The sequence below is a fragment of the Bubalus kerabau genome, chromosome 11 (genome assembly GCF_029407905.1).
Source record: "Bubalus kerabau isolate K-KA32 ecotype Philippines breed swamp buffalo chromosome 11, PCC_UOA_SB_1v2, whole genome shotgun sequence".
NCBI classification, from domain to species: Eukaryota; Metazoa; Chordata; class Mammalia; order Artiodactyla; family Bovidae; genus Bubalus; species Bubalus kerabau.
Window position 1 is genome coordinate 70,514,267 of NC_073634.1, and position 22,926 is coordinate 70,537,192.

Below are 22,926 nucleotides of genomic sequence, written 5' to 3' on the forward strand. Positions count from 1 at the left end.
TCCTCCCTGATCTGCATTTCTCAGACCTAATGCCTGTGTAAACCCAATTCTCATATTAAATCCTTTCTTACTGGAAATGCCAGTAGCGATTTATGATTTCTTGACCAAACTTTAATTAAGCAAGCAAAGACATTGAAAGAAAAAATAAGAGGAAAAATGCTATTTAGAGTATAACTTAGGTCAGCCAGTATTTTACTAGCCAACTACTATGGCAGTCATGGGCTCAGGCATAGAGATATATCTTGTTTATGCTGAGCTCATCTATCCTTGGTGGTGGTTCAGTTGTTAAGTCATGTCCGACTCTTGCGACCCCATGGACTGTAGCCTGCCAGGCTCCTCTGTCCATGGGATTTTCCAGGCAAGAATGCTGGAGTGGATACCATTTCCTTCTCCAGGGGATCTTCCCAACCCAGGAATCGAACCTGGGTCTCCTGCATTGCAAGCAGATTCTTTACTAACTGAGCTATAAGGGAAGCCCATTTATCCTTAGGTCTTTCTCATATGATCTGTATATCTGGTGTACCTAGTACACTGGACAACATAAGGTAAGATGGACAAGAAAGCAACAGTTGGCTGTTAAACTTTGTAAAGAGATTATCCATTTAAATATTGATCCAATTTTCAGGCATCCTATTTGAGCACAAGCTAAGCCATTATAGATCTTTAATTTTTAAAATATTACCATTAAAAATCAGCTCCATCTTCTGATAGGGTGACTATCAACATTCTCAGAGCAGCCCCTATTTTGTTTCAGCATATTAAGCCCAAACAAGTTGAGAACCATTAACTTCAGAACATCACACTGAAGAGACCAATGTTTAACTAATATAAACATATACAAAGGCAGACTGATAAATGGGAAGAATATAACTACAGTTCTATGCAGAGAGCACTTCTCCAATTGTTTACAATCTCCATTTTTTATTCTGTATTTCCATAAGGCAGCTAACTTTTCTCTATCTTGGGGAATCTCAGGAATTTGCAAATAAATTGATATAAACCTGTCTTTTCTGCTAAGATAACTCAAAGTATTTAAAGTATTAATGTTGTGCCAGTAAAGTCAATTCTGCTTTCAGAGACCAGTATATTTTTCCACTTCACTTAAAGCACAAAAAAAGACAATCTATATAAATAAGTTTTAAAATTGTTTCTTTCAAAAAAAGAAATGCTTTGAAATTCAGTAACACACGATTCCAAGTTAATAACCAAGAACTTCAGACAGAAAACCTACAAAGATCTCCCACAGTTCCTTGGTTTTTCCACAGCAGCAGTAAAAGTAAATTAAGAATAAAATCAATATTGGATTTACAATTTTATTCAAAGGATGAATACAAAACAGAAAGAGATAAAATTCAAAGCAAATATACTCAGTATTTCAAAACAATTCTACACACAAAGCAAATAGGGGGAAAAAAACCCCACCAAAAGCCCCCATAAATCACACTAGCTAGATACATTCAAGTCTAACACAGAAAGAAACTTGAATTTAACGCAATTTTGCTTACCTAGAAACTGGTTTTTATTGTCTCAGACTATTTTCCATCCCAGTGTGGGGCATTCTTTGAAGACAAAGTTTTCTAATGAGTCCATCTCACATTGAACTTGCCATAGTAAAACACCCTTGACTGTTGCCACACTGGCTTTTCCTAATGCCAACAACAGGGTCACCTCAAAGGGGCTGTTTGCAGAAACAAACTGCAGTGACGCTGACAGATCTAGGCCTTTGCAGCTCGGCTACTGCATGACGATCTAAAATTAACGGAAATCAACCTTTGGGTCTCACAAATCAAGAACACATTAGTTAAGAACACGTGATCATTTGCCTTCTAGGTACAATGGATCTAGAACTCTCAATGAGTATTTACTTATATTACAAGCTTTGGGAATTTTGGCCATTTTCCTTCGAAGACCACACTGTATTTATCTCCATTTCAAAACATACAAAGCTGAGTGACAGAGGCAAAAATTAACCCCTGAAGATCCCCCAGGTGTACAATTGCTGTGAGTTCCACAATATAACTTACTTGCATTGTTGGAAATAATGCAATACTCACTATACTACAGAAATTAAAAACATATGAAACCATGCCAATTGCTTTCCTCCTAACAATAAAAGTTTTTTACTTTTTATAAACATATATAAAGGCAGATTGATAAATGAATGGGAAGGAAATAGCTACCATTTTATCCAGAGAGCACTTCTCCAATTGCTTACAAGCTCCACTTTTTATTCCATATTTCAATTACATATCCATGCTCCATATTCAAATATTTTTTGAAATACGGAAAAGGAAATCTGGCTGCATAACAGCATTCTTTATGAAAAAATACATGTGTGAACTTTGGTGTTTGAGTCAATGAATCATGTTAATATGAAGATCACAAACATGTCTTTTCAACTGTGGGAAAAATCTCCTGTATACATGCTAACCAAAAAGACAGTAATAAATTTTGTCTGGTTAAATGACCTATAACCTGGCAACTTTTCTTATATTATTACAAGATTAGTTTTGATCTCTGGGATGCTTGTTAAAGCTAGCTAATAAAGCTTCCACATCATTTTTTGAAAGTGAGATAAAACAGTTTAACCATGGATAATGAGAGAAACTTAATAAAGACTTCTTTCACTCATCCAAAAAATTAAAGAACTTATTTTTCCTTAAATCCACTCCAATGAAAAGTGGCCTCGTAATTTCTAGGGAAATTATTTCTTGGCCTTTAAAAGTACTCAGTAAATACTTACTGATAGTGAATTGAAGAGGATTTAAAGAAAACTTTTCACTAGAAGTAAAGCTAAATTTTATGTAAAAAATGTGGCCTGTGGAAAAAATGATTCATGCTGGTGTGGCAGCCCTGGGCTTTGCTGCAGAGCAACACAGAGCAAAAGAGAGATGAAAGATTGGGCTCAATTCTATGGGAAGGCAACACAGCATATCCATTCATTCAAACCACGCTGGGCATAACTCTGTTTCCTGCAAAACACAGCAAGTGCTGTAAGCACTAGGGATAGAGATTTTTAGCTTGCTGTTTATCAAAGGATCCTGTAAAAGGACTCTCTGTTCTACAATTAATAGACTGCCAGATATGACAGAAACTTTTGATTTGGAGTATATGTTATTTTACTATTCACCCATCCTAAACACCCTTCTTTTCCAACTATCAACAACTTAGAGTTGCTGATCACTGTATACCCTGTAAATGTGCTGGAAACACACAAGTCTAAAAGACTTGAGTAAGTATAATATTTACAGAGCATAACATCAGAAAAAGTAGAGCCTTTGTTTTATCTAATGATCCTTTTTAAAGTAATTGGGAAGTTGGAGTGAAGACATGACTTTTGAATATAATGTAATATTTCTTCTTTTTAAAACCAACAGTGATGAATAAACTTTTAGCATAAAAAATGTTTACTGACAACTAAACATTGGCTACAATCTTAGTACAATACAATCTTTAACACAACAACAAACATGTATATACTTCAAATATTGGCAAACTGCTTAAAAATGTAATTCGCAGCAAGATTTGGGTAACTTATTCACAGTTCGGAAATACAGTCATTAGATTGAGAAGACATGAGGAAGAAATGACTAAGTGGCTCAGTAAACTAAACATTCATCTTAAAGAACAGAAAACTGAAACAAAGCCAGGATGATTCTAAAATTTCTGGCTCAAAAGAAACATAACTTAAACAAATATGAAAAGTTTTATTTAAGCAAAAAAAAAAAATTTCTACTGCAGAACAGTTTTAAAAGGCTAACAGGATCATTTCTATATTCATTCTGAAAACTAGTATAGTAAGAAAGGTAATTTAAGATTTCTTAAAAAGTTCTCATTAGCCATTATTTATCGTATATTCCATAACATTGATATCAAGTTATTACAGACTCACAAGTTAATATGGCATAACTTGATAGTTTTGCTAGTTAACTATGATTTTTATTTTAACTGCGGATACTATCAGTTCAAAGCTAGTACTATCCATCCTATTGGTTATCATCACGGATCTAAGGAGAGTTAAATTCGTCAAGCTAGAGAAACACTGTCATATTAACGATCTTTAAATACTCCGGGGGGGGGGAAAAATGATTTAATTGTTACAATTTTTAACTTGAGGCTCTAACACAAGAAAACAAAGTAATCTGAAATACATTTTCACAGGTAAAATACTACCTGGTATTCTGATATAAAAAATCTATTAAATATGTGGATATAACACTTTTTTATCTACCTTTACCATTCCCTTCAATTTCTTTGGCCTTCATAAATTCAATGTGAGCTGTGAATTCTTTTTAAATAAACACTTTCAATGACATTGTTCTCTTTAGAAAAATCACTTAAGCTGTAGCATATAATAATTAACCTCAGTCTTTCCCTTTTACTGCTATAGTATATAGCCTAATTAGAAAGAGAGAGAGAGACAAAGGAAACTGACCCCAAAGGACTTCTTCAAATATGTTTGCTGAAGTCAACATTTCAGATAGTTTTCCCTCTTTCAAGAGTTACTAGAAATATGTCAAAGGAATATAACCAAGGAGCTAAAGAGGTTCCTTTCCTCTCATCCTCATAATTAACTCAGGTCAAGAGATCTGTATTCAAAAGGTTAAGACAGTATCATCTCAGAAACATCTTTCTAAGAACCTTAAAGAAAATCTTTATTAGCTCTCTAACCAACAGTCTCACCTACATGTCACCTGTGTCAGTTCCCTTTTAGTTGTGATGCTTGTTTTCACCTTGTATCTAACAACTGCTGTTCCTTACAGTACTACAGACACATGGATTTATAGCCTGTGATAACAGTTAACTCTGCAAAATGCACTTCACCTCTTAGGAACATGATATACACCAAAACCTGAACCATCATTTCAATGAACAAACTCACTCCCAACATTTAAAAGCTCAACTCCATTTTTCCACTCTCTCACCCTGTACCTTCCAATGATCCTAGTCTCCAGGAGCGGTAAGTACACCAGGAGACAAGTGGACTTTAAACAGGATGTATTTTTCAGTTTCTGGCACAGTGACTTTCACATAATACACTGTTGACAGAGTTATAACAAGCCAAAGACCGTTAACATTAACTTTCCTTCAGCTATTTATTCCTATGGCATAGGTGATTTAAACAGACAGAAAAGTTGACTGATGTCAAAGTAACAATCATTTACTGTGCCACGTGTTAGATGCTAACATGATCCTTGGCCTAAAAAAGATTCATGGCCTGGGTAAAGAGTACTTAGTTATACACAAGTGAATTTAATTTTAAATGTATTACAAGAAAGAATTTCTTATATGAAGGACTCCTTTTGTAGAATATCTTTCCCAAAAAATGATTTTCTTATACTTATTACATTGGTTTTATCTGAGCATCCACACTTACTAGCAGTTTGCCTCATTACATTATTTTGTGTTCATAATTCATAAAAGCATCTAAAAATCACTACATTAAACAGTGTAGGGAGCAAGAAAAAGGGGTAGGGAAGAAAAACGATGTTTGCTTGGAAAATACCACTTCTTTTTTCTTACTACTGGTTTTCGAGATTTGATTTAGAACTTACCCTAGCTTCAAGTGTATCTGTGTGTGTCTGAGAGTGAGAGAAAGACACACACACACACACAAAGAGGGAGAGGAAACAGACTGAAAACTAATGACTGACTTCACATATCAGTTTCACTTAGAAAGCTAATCTGAACTTCAGAAATGCTACAAACCCATACAAATCATGTGCATAAAAATGCTAAAATAACATAGTTAAGGATGACACTACACACAGACTAAAACTAGCAGGCCTACACAAAATAATATTACAAACAATTAAAATAGATAAATTTATACCTGCAGTAGCTATATAATGACATGAATAGTAATCCTATTTTAAAAACAGGTTTCTAGTCTCAATCTAAGAGTCTTTCTGAATTACCTCAAAATATGCCAGTGCTTTCTCTAACGCTAACACAAGGCAGAATTCTATGCTTCTCTTACAACAGCTACTAGAAGTTCAAACACAGAAAATGGGAAAGGCTCAGCTAACTTTATTAGGCTAATTACCTTTGCAATTTAAAAATGAAAACTTTTGAAGGAAAAGGACTTAACCAAAACATAAACACACTGCCCTGTGATGCCCAAGATGTTGCTAGAAAGCTCCGTGAAGAAATTATTATTCACAACTTTTTGGATGTCAAACTAGTATTCTACTCTAAATTTTTTAATCTAAGTTGTTAAGTTTCCATTTCTGACACTAGCCAGCTGAAGGCACCTCAATATCACTTTTATATTTATATTTTATTCATTCCTAAGTATATTTCAGGGGTAAAACACAGAATATTCAGAGAGAAAAATACCTAGAAAGTAATACTAAAAATTTTATATAATCCTTCACTACTATCAGTGTAAAGCTGATAGCTTTTTCTAATTTTAGCCCATCATATACATTTAGCCAAATTTTAGTCAAAAGACTTGCAAATCTTCCAAACAACTGCAAGGAGTTTCCAAATTGGCATGAAGGTACTAGAGTTTGAATCAACAAAGCAGTAAAGGGAAGTTAAAATTAACTGTAAGGAATTCTTCTCTGGGACAAAACTGAAGAGAATTCTGAACATCAGTATTTGACATATTTGATAGCAACTCTCTGTGATGATTTCAAAGAACAAGATAGAATGTCCTTCAGCAGTAATTTTTAAAAAGAAACTACAGATACAAGGGAACCAAAACCATTTTTAGGAGATTAAAAAAAAAAAACAAGAAGTAGGATATCCAACTTATCTGTATCCCATCTTCAAATTTAAAATCATATTGTCAGCTGTTCAAAGCAGCTCAGATTTAAAGTCTGTGCTATGAAATTGCATAAGCATTCTCTGTTAAGAGCTGGAGAAAACCAATGCACTACTATACTTTTTAGCTTCCTAAGAAACCTTGATCTACAGATAACAGGCAATAAATCTGAGAGACTAAGATTAACTTAGATAGAAATCCCATGAAGAAGTTCTCAGTTTTTAAGTTTCATAGACTGATTTAAAAACAAAACAATAAATTTCAAAATAATCATGGCATTTTTTCTTTATAACTTAGCAAAACCTTAATTAAATATCCAAGTACACTGTCACTGGCTTTAAATATTCCAATTAAACACACTTTCCAATTAAACACACTTTCATTGGCCTGAATGAAATGTCAATGTATGCTGAAACAAATGCCAATTATTTTAATAACACACAATCCTTTCAGTTTGAAGTGGAGGGTCCCAAAATCCAACACTCAGCATCCTTTAAAGAAAATGAGAGCTAACTCGCTCTGATACCGATACCAACATAGATTCCACTATTCAAACTCCCCCACAAATCACTGGAAAAGTATGAGGTAATTTCACAAAAATCACAAATTGAATGGAATAATTATAACTGATATATAAATAAGGATTTACTAAAAAAGGCTTAAAGGGGTGATATCTTAAATCAAGTTTTAAATACAAAGGTGTCTTGTGTTGCTTAATCGCCCAGTTTCAGATGCTCCTTATTCTACGGTTACAGATTTGGCAAGATTCCGAGGGAAATCAACCTGCAAAAAAAAAGAAGTTAAGATTTGAGAGATGATACAAACTGGGGTGGCAGTTGCTATCAACAAATTATTTTTGCTTATACAAACATAAAAACAGGGACTGTCCTGGTGGTCCAGGGGCTAAGACTCTGCACTCCCAATGTAGGGGGCCTGTGTTCGATCCCTGCTTGGAGAACTATATCCTGCATGCCAACTGAGAGTTCACATGCTGCAACTGAAGATCCTGCATGCCACAACTAAGAGCTGGTACAGTCAAATAAATGACCAAAGAAACCCCATGAAAATAGAAAACAACTTGTTCATTAACCATCTTTATTAGAGACTACAAAGAATTCGATTAGAAATATAGTAATATAATGCATCTTAAAACGACCTGAAATCAATTCAGAACAAGAATTCCAAAGGACCCAGTTCAGCACATGGAAAACTCTTGTGGTCCTCTATGAGCTGGCATCCCTCTCCCGGGACACTAGAAATGTATAAGAGTGGGATGTTTTTGTTTGTTTTTCAGCATTCACTGTCTGTATATTTACTTTTTTATACAAACTACAATAAAAGGATACATTTTAGTAAATTTTTAGCTATATGTGATTTTGGAATAGATTCTTTAGATTAACCAAAAGTTGAGCAGAAGGAGCCCTTTTGACTTGAATCTATATTAAAATCTTTTAAATACAGATTAATCCATTTTTCTGCCCTCAGAAAATGCGGAACGGTAAGTACAATTGGACCCTCCAGATTAAAGCTCAGAGGCAGTGATGCAGTCCTAATAGAAAAATAATAGTGACTGCCACAGAGACTGTTAAGAATAGAATGTTTTGATTGTCACTGTGGTTGTCACAATGAATGAAGGACTAGGAATGCTGAGAGTCCTTCAATGTGTGAGGAAGTCCCAAAGAATTTCCAATAGCTACCCCACTGAGAAACACAGAAAGAAAACAGGTGGACAGTCCCCAGGGAGGTAATCTCCACTGATGGAGCTTATGTCCAAAATTCCTTCAGGTTCGATGGGTGTGAAAACGTCAGGATGTAACTGACAAAACTGGGCCATGGAACTACAACAGGTGACAGATGTATGTATGATGGAATTATCAAATTCTATTGCTAAAAATTTGGAAGGAAACTCAATTTCCACAGTGGTCCGTCACTTACATCATAACCTCTCAGCACAGCCAGGTGGAAGGCCAGCAGCTGTAAAGGGATCACGCTGAGAATGCCCTGCAGGCAGTCCACTGAGTGGGGCACCTTGATTGTTCTTTTTGTGTTCTTAATGGTCTCAGTGTCTTCCTTGTCACAGATCACCACGGGCCGTCCCTGGGAAAGAGATCACAGGCACTATCACTGGTTAAGTAAAGGCAGGGCTGTAACACGTGAACATGCATGTTTTGCACTGCACAATTCAATGTGGCCTCACTGACGTCAGTTCAGTTGCTCAGTCGTGTCTTGATTCTGTGTGACCCTATGGACTGCAGCACGCCAGGCCTCCCTGTCCATCACCAACTCCTGGAGTTTACTCAGACTCATGTTCATTAAGTCGGTGATGCCATCCAACCATCTCATCCTCTGTCATCCCCTTCTCCTCCCACCTTCAATCTTTCCCAGCATCAGGGTCTTTTCAAATGAGTCAGCTCTTTGCATCAGGTGGCCAAAGTATTGGTGTTTCAGCTTTAACTTCAGTCCTTTCAATGAATATTCAGGACTGATTTCCTTTAGATGGACTGGTTGGATTTCATTATATTCCAACTCTCACATCCATACATGACTACTGGAAAAACCACAGCCTTGACTAGATGGACATTTGTTGGCAAAGTAATGTCTCTGCTTTTTAACATGCTGTCTAAGTTGGTCATAACTTTTCTTCCAAGGAGTAAGCGTCTTTTAATTTCATGGCTGCAGTCACCATCTGTAGTGATTCTGGAGTCCAAAAAAAATAGTCTGTCACTGTTTCCCCATATATCTGCCATTCAGTGATGGGACTGGATGCCATGATCTTCGTTTTCTCAATGTTGAGCTCTAAGCCAACTTTTTTACTCTCCTCTTTCACTTTCATCAAGAGGCTCTTTAGTTCTTCACTTTCTGCCATAAGGGTGGTGTCATCTGCATATCTGAGGTTATTGATATTTCTCCCAGCATTCTTGATTCCAGCTTGTGCTTCCTCCAGCCCAGAGTTTCTCATGATGTACTCTGCATATAAGTTAAATAAGCAGGGTGACAATGTACAGCCTTGACATACTCCTTTCCCGATTTGGAACCAGTCTGTTGTTCCATGTCCAGTTCTAACTGTCGCTTCCTGACCTGCATACAGATTTCTCAAGAGGCAGGTCAGGTGGTCTGGTATTCCCATCTCTTTAAGAATTTTCCACACTGATTTAAACTTATTTAAGCTTATTTAAACTCACAATCCCATGTGGTAAGTCTCATGCATAAGTCAAGGAAATAGAAGCTCTGTGGCAGTGGTCCCCAATCTTTTTGGCACCATGGACTAGTTTTGTGGAAGACAATTTTTCCACAGACCTGGGTGGGTGGGGGGAGGGTTGGGATGGTTTCAGGATGATTCTCATAATTATGCAACCAAGATCCCTTGCACGTGCAGCCTGTGTCCTCACAGTAGCCCCCGACTTACCTGCCTAGCAACCACTTGCTGTAGAGCATTCTGACACTTGGCGTAGGTGTGATCTCTCATGATGATCATGATGACAGGCATCAACTTATCCACCAAAGCCAGAGGGCCATGTTTCAACTCACCAGCAAGGATACCTTCAGAGTGCATGTAAGTGATTTCTTTGATTTTCTGAGAGGAAAGAACTAGATTAGTCTTCAGTCTGTTTTTCAAAAACCCATTCTTAAATACATATTACACAAGATATCTGCTGTTGGAAATCCCTGTCTTATTTATCAGACAGTATTAAAGGATCTGTGATGTACAAACAGAGCTAATACATTTACTGATCATTATTTCTATAATGTTAACAAGCAGCTGGGAGTTTTAGAACTCCAAAAGGACTTTTTGAAGATTTTAGATTATCACAAGTGTACTCGTATTTCTTTGTAACTGTTTTCCTAATTGTTTCATATTTCACCTCAAATCTCACACCTAGAGAATACATTATTTATTTTATTCACATGTGGACAAAACATTAACCCAAGTTACTTTCTAAACCCAAGTTCTCATGCTGAAGTGTACTTCCTTGATTTTCAATTTCTGAATTAAGTATTCTGTTATACTTTCTCAAGGTAAACAAATCAGAATGTGTAAATATAAAGGCACTTTTGTCAAAGTTCCATCTATTTCATTCAGTCTGAAAATATGACTATGTGCCAGGTTCATGAGTCAACAACTAGAAATGAGAAGACTTACCAGGGCCCCTTCAAGACAAGTAGCATAATGATAGCCACGGCCCATTATCAAGACTGACTTCTGGTGATAAAGTTCTGTTGCCAGTTTCTGAATTTCATCATCCATGCTCAAAACTTCCTTAATCAAATCTGTTAAGAAGTAATATTAGCAAAATCTATGAAAAAAGGACAATATACCAAACAATATAATAATAACATATGGGTCAGTTCAGTCGCTCAGTCGTGTCCAATTCTGCGACCCCATGAACTGCAGCATGCCAGGCCTCCTGTCTATCACCAACTCCCAGAGTTCACCCAAACTCTTGTCCATCGAGTTGGTGACGCCATCCAGCCATCTCATCCTCTGTCGTCCCCTTCTCCTCCCGCCCCCAATCCCTCCCAGCGTCAGAGTCTTTTCCAATGAGTCAACTCTTCACATGAGGTGGCCAAAGTATTGGAGTTTCAGCTTTAGCATCAGTCCTTCCAAAGAACACCCAGGACTGATCTCCTTTAGAATGGACTGGTTGGATCTCCTTGCAGTCCAAGGGACTCTCAAGAGTCTTCTCCAACACCACAGTTCAAAAGCATCAATTCTTCGGCCCTCAGCTTTCTTCACAGTCCAACTCTCACATCCATCATGACCACTGGAAAAACCATAGCCTTGACTAGATGGACCTTTGTTGGCAAAGTAATGTCTCTGTTTTTCAATATGCTATCTAGGTTGGTCATAACTTTCCTTCTAAGGAGTAAGCATCTTTTAATTTCATGGCTGCAATCACCAGCTGCAGTGATTTTGGAGCCCAAAAAAATAAAGTCTGACACTGTTTCCACTGTTTCCCCATCTATTTCCTATGAAGTGATGGGACCAGATGCCATAATCTTTGTTTCCTGAATGTTGAGCTTTAAGCCAACTTTTTCACTCTCCACTTTCACTTTCATCAAGAGGCTTTTGAGTTCCTCTTCACTTTCTGCCATAAGGGTGGTGTCATCTGCATATCTGAGGTTATTGATATTTCTCCCAGCAATCTTGATTCCAGCTTGTGCTTCTTCCAGCCCATATGGGTAACAATCGGTAAAACACCAATGTTTCTAATCTTCTGTGCTATCAGTGTGGGGTTTTTAAATGAACAGGTACAAAGTAAAAAGATACTACTGACTAAATCGGTACAAGCCACAGCTTCACCCATCCCCCACTCCCGCAGACAGTAACTACTGTGTGTGTACGAGTCTTCATACCGGGCAGCCGCTTCAATCCAAGCATGATCTCTTTGCGTCTCTCCTGCATGGAGATCCTGTCATCACACATCATAAGAGCAAACATCACAAGAGATACAAACTGGCTGGTATATGCCTGAAAGAGCACAAGAATGCGCAGAATTAGCTGCACTGCATTTTAAGAACTTGGAATTAACTTAAAAAAAAAAAGATGAAAATAAACAAAAAATTTCCACTGAGGTTACAGGATTGTGAATATCTTAAAGACCTGCAATCACAGTGCCCAGACCCTCTTCATTCCTGTTAGCTGTACATGAATATGAGATATGCCTATTTTACCACATTCTTTGCAATGTGGAGAATTATCCTTTTAACAAACTTTTACCAGACAGCTGGACAATAGACTCTCACTACTACTTCATCATACAGCCCTTGAATTCAAAAAATTAAGATTATTTTTCATGTTTGTCAGTCATTTTATCTGTTGAAAATTAATTTCATTATTCTTCACTTGCTTTTTTTTGACTTGGTTTATTTTCTTTTCAGTTGGTCTTGAAAGATCTCGTTAAATTTCAAATACATTTTCCCAGTTTAGGCTAATCTTTTACAATAGTGCTTATTGACACAAAAGTTTTAATTTTTTAACTTTAGGTCATACTTTCTAGCGTAAACAGTCCTTCCACCCTAACATCGATTAAGTATTATTAAATATTCTTAATTCTGTTGGTTCCATTGTCCCTTTCTGTTTTTTTCCTTAGACACTTCCTATAGCCTAAGTTCTCTGATATACTAGAGCTATGTCACAGAATACAGATCCTGCCTCACATGTTTAGTTTATTTACAAAACAATCGTCCCATCCAGAAACATGGTTTCTATCAATTTGTTAGGCATTTAAAAGTCTATAAAGTTTTATGTTGTTGTTGTTTAGTTGCTTAGTCATGTCTGACTTTTGCAACCCCGGGGACTATAGCCCACACCAAAGCTTCTTTGTCCATGGGATTACCCAGGCAAGAATACTGGAGTGGGTTGCCATTTCCTACTCCAGGGGATCTTCCCAACCCAGGGCTTGAACTCGCATCTCCTGCACTGGCAGGTGGATTCTTCACCACCGAGCCACAGCAAAGCCAATTAAAAAAAAAAAAGGTTATATAGTTTTCATCTGTTTGACAAATATTTATGAATATCTTACACATTTCTTGGTAGAGTTATTTTTAAGTATTTTTATAGCTTCCCTGATGGCTCAGATGGTAAAGAATCTGCACGCAATGCAGGAGACCCGGGTTTGATCCCTGGGTTGGAAAGATCCCCTGGAGAAGGAAATGGCAACCCACTCCAGTACTCTTGCCTGGAGAATCCCATGGACAAAGGAGCCTGGCAGGCTACAGTCCATGGGGTTACAAAGAGTCAGACACGACTGAGCGACTAACACATAGTTGTTAAAAAAATAGAATCCCCTCTCCAAACACACACACCCATACATTTCTAAGTAGCCACTGTCAGCTTACAGAGAAAGATTTCTGTATATTTTAAAACTTATTTTTATTGAAGTAATACTTAATGTATCATATTACATAAGCTACAGGAGTACAAAATAGTGATTCATAATTTTTCAAGATTATACTTGATTTATAGTTATTATAAAATACTGGATATAGTTCCTATATTATACTTTGTAGTGTATTTTACACATAATAGCTTGTACCTTTTCATTCTCTACCTCTATATTGCTCCTCTCCTCTTTCCTGTTCCCACTAGTAACTACTAGATCTCTAAATCTGTGACTCTGCTTCTTTTTTGTTATACTCACTCATTTGCTGTATTTTTTAGATTCCACATATAGGTGACACAATATATTATTTATCTTCGATTTATTTCATTTAGCATAATATCCTCCAAGTCCACTCATGTTATTTCAAATGGCAAAATTTCATTCATTTTTAATGGCTAAGTAGTATCCCACTGTGTGTGTGGGTGTGTGTGTTTATAGGTGAATGGATAAAAAAGAAGTGATTTATATACATATCTTTTTTATCCATTCATCTGTTGATGGACACAGGCTGCTTTCATAAGTTGGCAACTGTAAATAATGCTGTTATGAACACTGGGGTCCATGTATTTTTTCGAATTAGTATTTTTTATTTTCTTTGGATATACACTCAGAAGAGAAGTTGCTGGATCATCTGATAATTGTTTTTAATTTTTTGAAGATTCTCCATACTGTTTTCCACAGTGACTGTATCAATTTACATTCCTACCAACAATGTATGAGGATTCTCTTTTCTCTATATCCTCACCAACATTCGTTATTTGTGCCCTTTTTGATGATAGCCATTCTGATACGAGTGAGCTGATTATTTTTGATATTAGTCCTTCATTGGTCATATCATTTGTAAATATTTTTCCCATTAAGCAGGTTGTCTTTTTGTTTTGCTGATGGTTTCCTTTGCTGTGCAAAAGCTTTTAAGTATAATTAGGTCCCATTTATTTACTTGTGCTTTTGTTTCCATTATTTTAGAAGAAGGATACAAAAAAAGTTACTGCAATGTAAGTCAAAGAGTGTTCTACCTAGGTTTGCTTCTAGAAATTTTATGATTTCTGGTCTCACATTTAACTCTTTCTTTAATCCATTTTTAGTTTAGTTTTGTATATGGTGTTAGAGAACATTCTAACTCCATTCTTTTGCATGTAACCATCTTGTTTCCCCAGTACCACTTATTGAAGAGATTGACTTTACTGTATATTCTTGCTTCCTTTGTCATAGGTTAATTGAACTTAAGTGCATGGGTTTATTTCTGGGCTTGCTATTCCATTCCATTGATCTAAGTGTCTGTTTTTGTACCAGTACCATATTGTTTTGATTACTATAGCTTTGTAGCATAGTTTGATGTCAGGGAGCATGATTCCTCCAGCTCTGTTCTTCTTTCTCAAGACTGTTTTATCTATTCAAGGTCTTTTGTGTTTTTACACAAATTTTTAAATTACTTGCTCTAGTTCTGTGAAAAATAGCATTGGTATTTTGAAAGGCTCTGCATTCAATCTGTAGATTGCCTTGGGCAGTTGTTCATTTTAGCAATATTAATTCTTCTAATCCAAGAACACAATGTATTTCCATCCACTTGTGTAATCTTCAATTTTTTTCATCACTCTGTTATAGTTTTCAGAGTACAGGTCTTTTCCCCTCCTTAGGTATACTTATTTCTAGGCATCTTATTCTTTTTGAAGCAATAGTAAATGGGATTATTTCCTTAATTTCTTTTCCTGATAGCTCATAGTTAGTGTTTGGAAATGGAACAGATTTCTGTGTATTAGTTTTGTACTCTGCAACTTTGCTAAATTCACTGATGAGCTCTAGTGGTTTTCTAGTGATATCCTTAGGATATTCTATGCATAATATTATTTCATCTGCAAACAGTGACAGTCTTACTTCTTTCAATTTATAGTCCTTTTATTTCTTTTTCTGGTTTGCTTGCTATGACTAGGGTTTCAATACTGTGATGAATAAAAATGGTGATAGCGGGCATCTTTGTCTCTTCCTGATCTTAGAGGAAATGCCTTCAGTTTTGCACCATTGAGTATGCTGTTATCTATGGGTTTCTCACATATGATCTTTATTATGTTGAGGTGGAGAAGGAAATGGCAACCCACTCCAGTGTTCTTGCTTGGAGAATCCCAGGGACGGCGGAGCCTGCTGGGCTGCTGTCTATGGGGTCGCGCAGAGTCGGACACGACTGAAGCAACTTAGCAGCAGCAGCAGAGTCTGTCTATGCCCACTTTCCAGAGAGCATTTTCATAAACGGATACTGAATTTCATCAAAAGCTTTTTTTGCATCTACTGAGATGATCATATGGTTTTTATTCTTCAATTTGTTAATGTGGTGTGTCACACTGATTGACTTGTAGATACTGAAAAATCCTTGCCTCCTTGGGGTAAACCCAACTGATCCTGGTGTATGATTCTTTTAATGTATTATTGAATTCACTTAGCTAGTATCTTGTTGATTTTTTTGTCTATGTTCTTCAGTGATAATTGGCCTGGAGCTTTTAGTGAATTCAAGAAAAATTAAACTAAGACTAAACTGTCATAATACTATATTTTCAGGGAGTCATTTTTTTAAAGAAATTGAAGTACATACTATAAAGAGATGCTTATTTTCCTATACAAGATGCAACTACCAGGGAAAACTGGGTGAAGAGTACCTGGACTTCTCTATTATCTTTGCAACTTCCTATAAATCTATAGTTATTTCAAAGCAAAAAGATTTTAGAAAATGACTTGCCAAAAAAAAAAAAAAACAAAAAGCTACTGACATTAAAAAAAAAAAAAATGGCAAATGAAGCAACTAACAAACAACTAATCTCAAAAATATACAAGCAACTCCTACAGCTCAATTCCAGAAAAATAAATGACCCAATCAAAAAATGGGCCAAAGAACTAAATAGACATTTCTCCAAAGAAGACATACAGATGGCTAACAAACACATGAAAAGATGCTCAACATCACTCATTATCAGAGAAATGCAAATCAAAACCACTATGAGGTACCATTTCACGCCAGTCAGAATGGCTGTGATCCAAAAGTCTACAAGCAATAAATGCTGGAGAGGGTGTGGAGAAAAGGGAACCCTCTTACACTGTTGGTGGGAATGCAAACTAGTACAGCCACTATAGAGAACAGTGTGGAGATTCCTTAAAAAACTGGAAATAGAACTGCCTTATGACCCAGCAATCCCACTGCTCGGCATACACACCGAGGAAACCAGAATTGAAAGAGACACATGTACCCCAATGTTCATCGCAGCACTGTTTATAATAGCCAGGACATGGAAGCAACCTAGATGCCCATCAGCAGATGAATGGATAAGAAAGCTGTGGTACATATACACGATGGAATATTACTCAGCCATTAAAAAGATTACATTTGAATCAGTTCTAATGAGGTGGATGAAACTGGAGCCTATTATACAGAGTGAAGTAAGCCAGAAAGAAAAACACCAATACAGTATACTAACGCATATATATGGAATTTAGAAAGATGGTAACAATAACCCTGTATACGAGACAGCAAAAGAGACACTGATGTATAGAACAGTCTTTTGGACTCTGTGGGGGAGGGAGAGGGTGGGATGATTTGGGAGAATGGCATTGAAACATGTATAATATCATATGTGAAACGAGTCGCCAGTCCAGGTTCGATGCACGATACTGGATGCTTGGGGCTGGTGCACTGGGACGACCCAGAGGGATGGTATGGGGAGGGAGGAGGGAGGAGGGTTCAGGATGGGGAACACATGTATACCTGTGGCGGATTCATTTTGATATATGGCAAAACCAATACAATATTGTAAAGTTAAAAAATAAAATTAAATTAAAAAAAATAAAAATAAAAAAAAAACATGAATAAATTTCAAAGCCTCACATTAAATGCAAGAAGCCAGATACAAAAGACATGTATTATTACAATTCCATTTATAAGAAATTTCTATAAAATTAAATATGAAATAATATAGCAAGAGAAAGTAATACTTGCCTGAAGCTGAGGCTGAGGGGTAGAAGTGGAAATTGACTAGGCACAAAGGAACTTTTTCAAGTAATTAAGTCTTCTAAAATTAGGCTATGGTGATAAACAGCCAAATTTACTAAAAGTATAACTTAAAATTTGTGAATACTATGATATGAAAATTATACCTCAGTAAAGCTGTAGAAAAAAGTTAACAGAAGAATCTAAGTGATGGGTATAGGGGTGTTAAATGCAAAATTCTTTTAATTCTGCTAATAAGTTTGAAAATTATAATAAAACACAGAGGAAAATTATCTTTTCATGAATGAATGAATTAGAAATCCAAAAAAAAATCTATTTCTCCTGGCAGTTCATAGTTAACAAAGATTCAATAAAAAGATAAATCAACAGCTCCTGTTCACTGCTATGATCCCACATGCCACACATGCCACGCTGAAGCCCTTGCTTCAAATGTGTCTGAATGAAGGGTCTGGGATTCTAACCCCTGATCAAAAGCTGTCTGTCTGGACACTTTCCAAGAATCCACAAACTGCTGCTAAGAGAGGCTGTTTATTCATTCAGGCACAGAACAGAAACCCAAGAACAAATATCCTACATGTTTTAATTACCACATGGAGAAAATTCAGACTTCAGTTTTCTGTAAACTATAGTGTTAGCAATATCGAAGTAACCAAGAAACAAAAACCTCACTTGGAGTGTTTACTTGAAAATTGTAACTTTTCCACAAAACAACTCTCCATGGGGTTCTTTAAATGAAAAAAAGAACCCAAATGTTATTTATATATGTTAACATCATACTATACACATCTTTAACATAAATCCACCAATACCTAAGCATCTTATTCAACAATCAGCAATAAATATTAGATTAAGCAGAACAACAGACAAGAAACTGAAATTTTGAAGTCACAAAGAATAATACATGTGTGGAGAACATTTCCTGCATTTATATAACTTCCTAAGATTCCTATTTTTATTACTAGTACTAAAATTATGCATACCCTAATTTCAAAGAGCAAAGTAGTCTCACTAGGCCTCAACAAAAATAAAGGTGCTTTTAAATCTCCACAAATGTATGGTATATTTAAAGAAAAAACAAAAAAAAAAAAAAAGAAAGAAAAAGAAAAAACAGTGTCATATATTACTCTTTTTTTAATATCACCAAGTTTTATACTAAAAGTGTATTTCTCTTTACAAACCTTCAAAGGTAATGTGCATATTTTGGCACATTTATTAGGACAGTATAAATACGTAAATAAAGATGTCAAAAATTATTAGAATTAAACTGGATGTTTCTGTTATTTTTCTAATTCCCTACTATACTCAAAGAAGAAGCTGTTATACTTACCACACATCCTACCCCCCAGGGCGGGAGTAATATAAATGCTGACTGGAGAGAGCCAGCAGAGACTCAGGCAAAATGAACTTACATTATATACCTTTGTCCCTTTTAAGCTCTTAAGATGAGCGTGAGGAAGGGAGATGACAAGTGTTTTTACCTATTTTTGACCCTTAAGTCTTAGGATAATTACAATGACTAGTTAACTATATGAATTGTACAATTGCTAAGAAATGAAATAGAAGATACAGATTAGTCTATTTCACCAACACTATGATTAAATTATCACATGAGAATTAAGTCAAGAACTTACTTTTGTGCTGGCCACACCAATCTCAGGCCCAGCATTGATATGAACTCCACAGTCTGTCTCTCTCGATATGGAACTGCCGACTGTGTTTGTGATCCCCACAGTTAAAGCTCCTCTCTCCTTACAGTACCGAAGTCCCATCAAGGTATCTGCTGTCTCTCCTGGATAAAAAAGAAGACAATAGTAACAGACAGAGCAGTGAACATTTGCTCTTCCACAGATGCAAAAACAGAAAACTGATGACTCTTTCAACAATATCATTTGCTTTATTACTTTTCAGGCATACACCAAAGTGATTCAGTTATATATATGTTTTTCAGATTCTTGTTCATTATGGGTTATTATAAGATATTGAATATAGCTCCCTGTGCTTGTTTATCTATTTTATATATAGTAGTATATATCTGTTAATCCCCAATTCCCAATTCATCCCTCCCCTGCCTTCCCCCTCATTTGTTTTAAATAAAATTTAAAACATGTACTTAAAAGGATAAAATTATAAAGCTTTTAATAACAGGATCCTACTTCTTAGGATCTCCTTTTGTTCTTTGTCTTTAAAACTTCAGCTCTTTTGAGTGTAAAATGTGTTGCCTTTATCAACTCATTAAGATAATATCAAAATAAATCTGTTATTTGTCAAGTTACCAGCAAATACTAGTTTATCTTTAAATATCAGTTTTGCTGATATATGCTGTACTTGTTAGAAAGAATGACTTTCCTTTTAAGTCTTTAAAATTAGCATACCTGACTGACTAATGAAAAAGCAAACATCATCTCGAAAAACTGGGGTGTTTCTATCTAGGAAGTCACTGGCAAGCTCCACCATAACAGGCAACTCAGTCAGTTCTTCCAGAACTTGACGTGTCTGCAGAGGAAAAAGATGCCTTGGTCAGACAACTGTACTTCAAATACTCTTTTTCACTGGAATACTTTAGACTCAATGTATAGTTTTCACTTTTTCTGATTATAAAAATGATATGTAAGCAATGTTAGAAAATACAAACAACAAAGATTAAAGCATTAAAAAAAAAAAAAAAAACAACGAAATCCCACCACCCAGGGGATAAGCACTGTTAACATTTCAGCACAAGTCTCTTTAAACAATAATAAATGCATGTGTTCTTATAAGCAAATACACCCACACATATAAAATGTTTTGAGTAGTGGAAAAAGCACTGTTCTGAGTTAGCTTGCATATTAACTCTACCTTCCCAATTCCTAAGTTTTAAATGACAATTCATATAATACCAGATCAGTAAGAGATTTCAAATGAGACAACAGATGCAGAAATACCAAATGAAAAATTAAACACTTCAAAATACTATGTATTCATTAAGAATGCATTTTCTCAAAAGAAGTCAATATACTTCAGAAATCTTATTTAAGAAAGCTCACTATTTTCAAACTGCAGTATGGAGGGAAGAGTAGGCAGTAGATAACTAGATATGATTAATTCAATGACACTTTTGTATCCTAAACCACACTGGAATCACTTTTTTTTTGCGGGGGTGGCTGAGGTTTGCAGTGGTGCAGCATGTGGCATCTTCGTGCTCTGACCAGGGATCAAACTTGTGCCCCCAGCAGTGGAAGCCTAGAGTTATAACCTATGAACTACCAGGGAAATCCCACCACACGAGATTTTTAATATTTGTATGCAGGTCAGGAAGCAACAGTTAGAACTGGATATGGAACAACAGACCGGTTCCAAATAGGAAAAGGAGTATACGTCAAGGCTGTATATTGTCACCCTGCTTATTTAACTTCTATGCAGAGTACATCATGAGAAACGCTGGACTGGAAGAAGCACAAGCTGGAATCAAGATTGCCGGGGGAAATATCAGTAACCTCAGATATGCAGATGACACCACCCTTATGGCAGAAAGTGAAGAGGAACTAAAAAGCCTCTTGATGAAAGTGAAAGTGGAGAGTGAAAAAGTTGGCTTAAAGCTCAACATTCAGAAAACGAAGATCATGGCATCCGGTCCCATCACTTCATGGGAAATAGATGGGGAAACAGTGGAAACAGTGTCAGACTTTATTTTTTTGGGCTCCAAAATCACTGCAGATGGTGACTGCAGCCATGAAATTAAAAGACACTTACTCCTTGGAAGGAAAGTTATGACCAACCTAGATAGCATATTCAAAAGCAGAGACATTACTTTGCCAACAAAGGTTCGTCTGGTCAAGGCTATGGTTTTTCCTGTGGTCATGATGGATTGCGAGTTGGACTGTGAAGAAGGCTGAGCGCCCAAGAACTGATGCTTTTGAACTGTGGTGTTGGAGAAGACTCTTGAGAGTCCCTTGGACTGCAAGGAGATCCAACCAGTCCATTCTGAAGGAGATCAGCCCTGGGATTTCTTTGGAAGGAATGATGCTAAAGCTGAAACTCCAGTACTTTGGCCACCTCATGTGAAGAGTTGACTCATTGGAAAAGACTCTGATGCTGGGAGGGATTGGGGGCAGGAGGATAAGGGGATGACAGAGGATGAGATGGCTGGATGGCATCACTGACTCAATGGACGTGAGTCTGAGTGAACTCCGGGAGTTGGTGATGGACAGGGAGGCCTGGCGTGCTGCAATTCATGGGGTCGCAAAGAGTCAGACACGACTGAACAACTGAACTGAACTGAACTGAATAGTCTCCAAAAAAACCAAACAAAGCAAAAGAAGACCATACATCTTTTCAAATCAGAGAATTCTAACACAGCATATATATAATTTATGCCCCACAATACAGGCTTAGCATTAGATGAAACATTTAATCAATTTTTAATTTCTGAATAGAGGGTTCATTCAGTAACAGATCTAAGGCACCACTAAATTAACCAATCCCTTAATTTACACTAATGTCTTTAGTTCATTCTTTTTATTTCTAATGCTCAAAACAATTACTTTCTTACAACTCTTCCCTTCAAAACTGCACAGATTTTCCTTTTTAGGACCATGTAATTTAGGGGAAGTGGGGAAGGAGGGAAAGAGGGAGAACAAAGCCTACTGAGAGGCAAGGGCTGGGTTTACTCACTCATCAAATGAATGGTTCCCATGATTGTAGATAAGTAATATTAATGCCCCAGCAAATTAAAAAATTACTGTCATGAACTTTGGAAATCAATCCTAAAGCAGAAACTGAGTGGGTAAGGGTTTTCTGTACTTATAGAAATTGATATTAATAGCACATAACCTGTCTCTTTACAGTGTAACTACATGTGGATCTGATTTATTGGACTGAAAGACTGTTAAAGTCCTGTATTTCCATACTGAGAACCAACACACATCTTTGATACAGAATTTCAGCTTCCAAAATCAACAGTCAAGTCTATCAAAAAAGAAGACGTTCTTTCTCTGCAGAAATGTGCTTACTAGGTAAAATCCTGTTAAGGTTCACTTGCCCCATCCCCCTGTCTGAGGTAAGTGAACAATGACACACAAAACCCAGGAACTGCTCTAACAGAAGCAGGCATGCGGTGTGAACCACAAGGCCAGGAAGGCACAAGAACTTGCCACTCTTTGCCTTTTGTTAAGTCAGTTGCAGGCAGTCCACCTGTATATCTAAGGACCTTCCTAAAGCAGATGATCCATTGATAAGTAATTCCAAGTAGCTATTAAAATTCCTTTCCTCAACCTTCTTGATTTTTGTCATCAAAACATGAAAAC

At 36.4% G+C, this 22,926-nt stretch overlaps 1 protein-coding gene across 4 annotated transcripts in view; it reads right to left on the reverse strand.

The window, feature by feature from the left end:
• Positions 1 to 1,299: 1,299 nt before the first annotated feature.
• Positions 1,300 to 22,926, reverse strand: part of GFPT1 (glutamine--fructose-6-phosphate transaminase 1) — a 64,514-nt gene continuing 42,887 nt past the window's right edge. For all 4 annotated transcript variants that reach the window (XM_055540533.1, XM_055540532.1, XM_055540534.1 and 1 more), the window contains 7 exons: positions 20,017 to 20,137; positions 19,276 to 19,433; positions 12,125 to 12,239; positions 10,911 to 11,038; positions 10,176 to 10,343; positions 8,705 to 8,866; positions 1,300 to 7,552 (listed from right to left, as the gene is read on the reverse strand). In XM_055540533.1, coding sequence (XP_055396508.1) covers positions 7,508 to 7,552; positions 8,705 to 8,866; positions 10,176 to 10,343; positions 10,911 to 11,038; positions 12,125 to 12,239; positions 19,276 to 19,433; positions 20,017 to 20,137 — 897 coding nt within the window. In that variant the 3' untranslated portion in view covers positions 1,300 to 7,507. The remainder of the gene's footprint in view (positions 7,553 to 8,704; positions 8,867 to 10,175; positions 10,344 to 10,910; positions 11,039 to 12,124; positions 12,240 to 19,275; positions 19,434 to 20,016; positions 20,138 to 22,926) is intronic.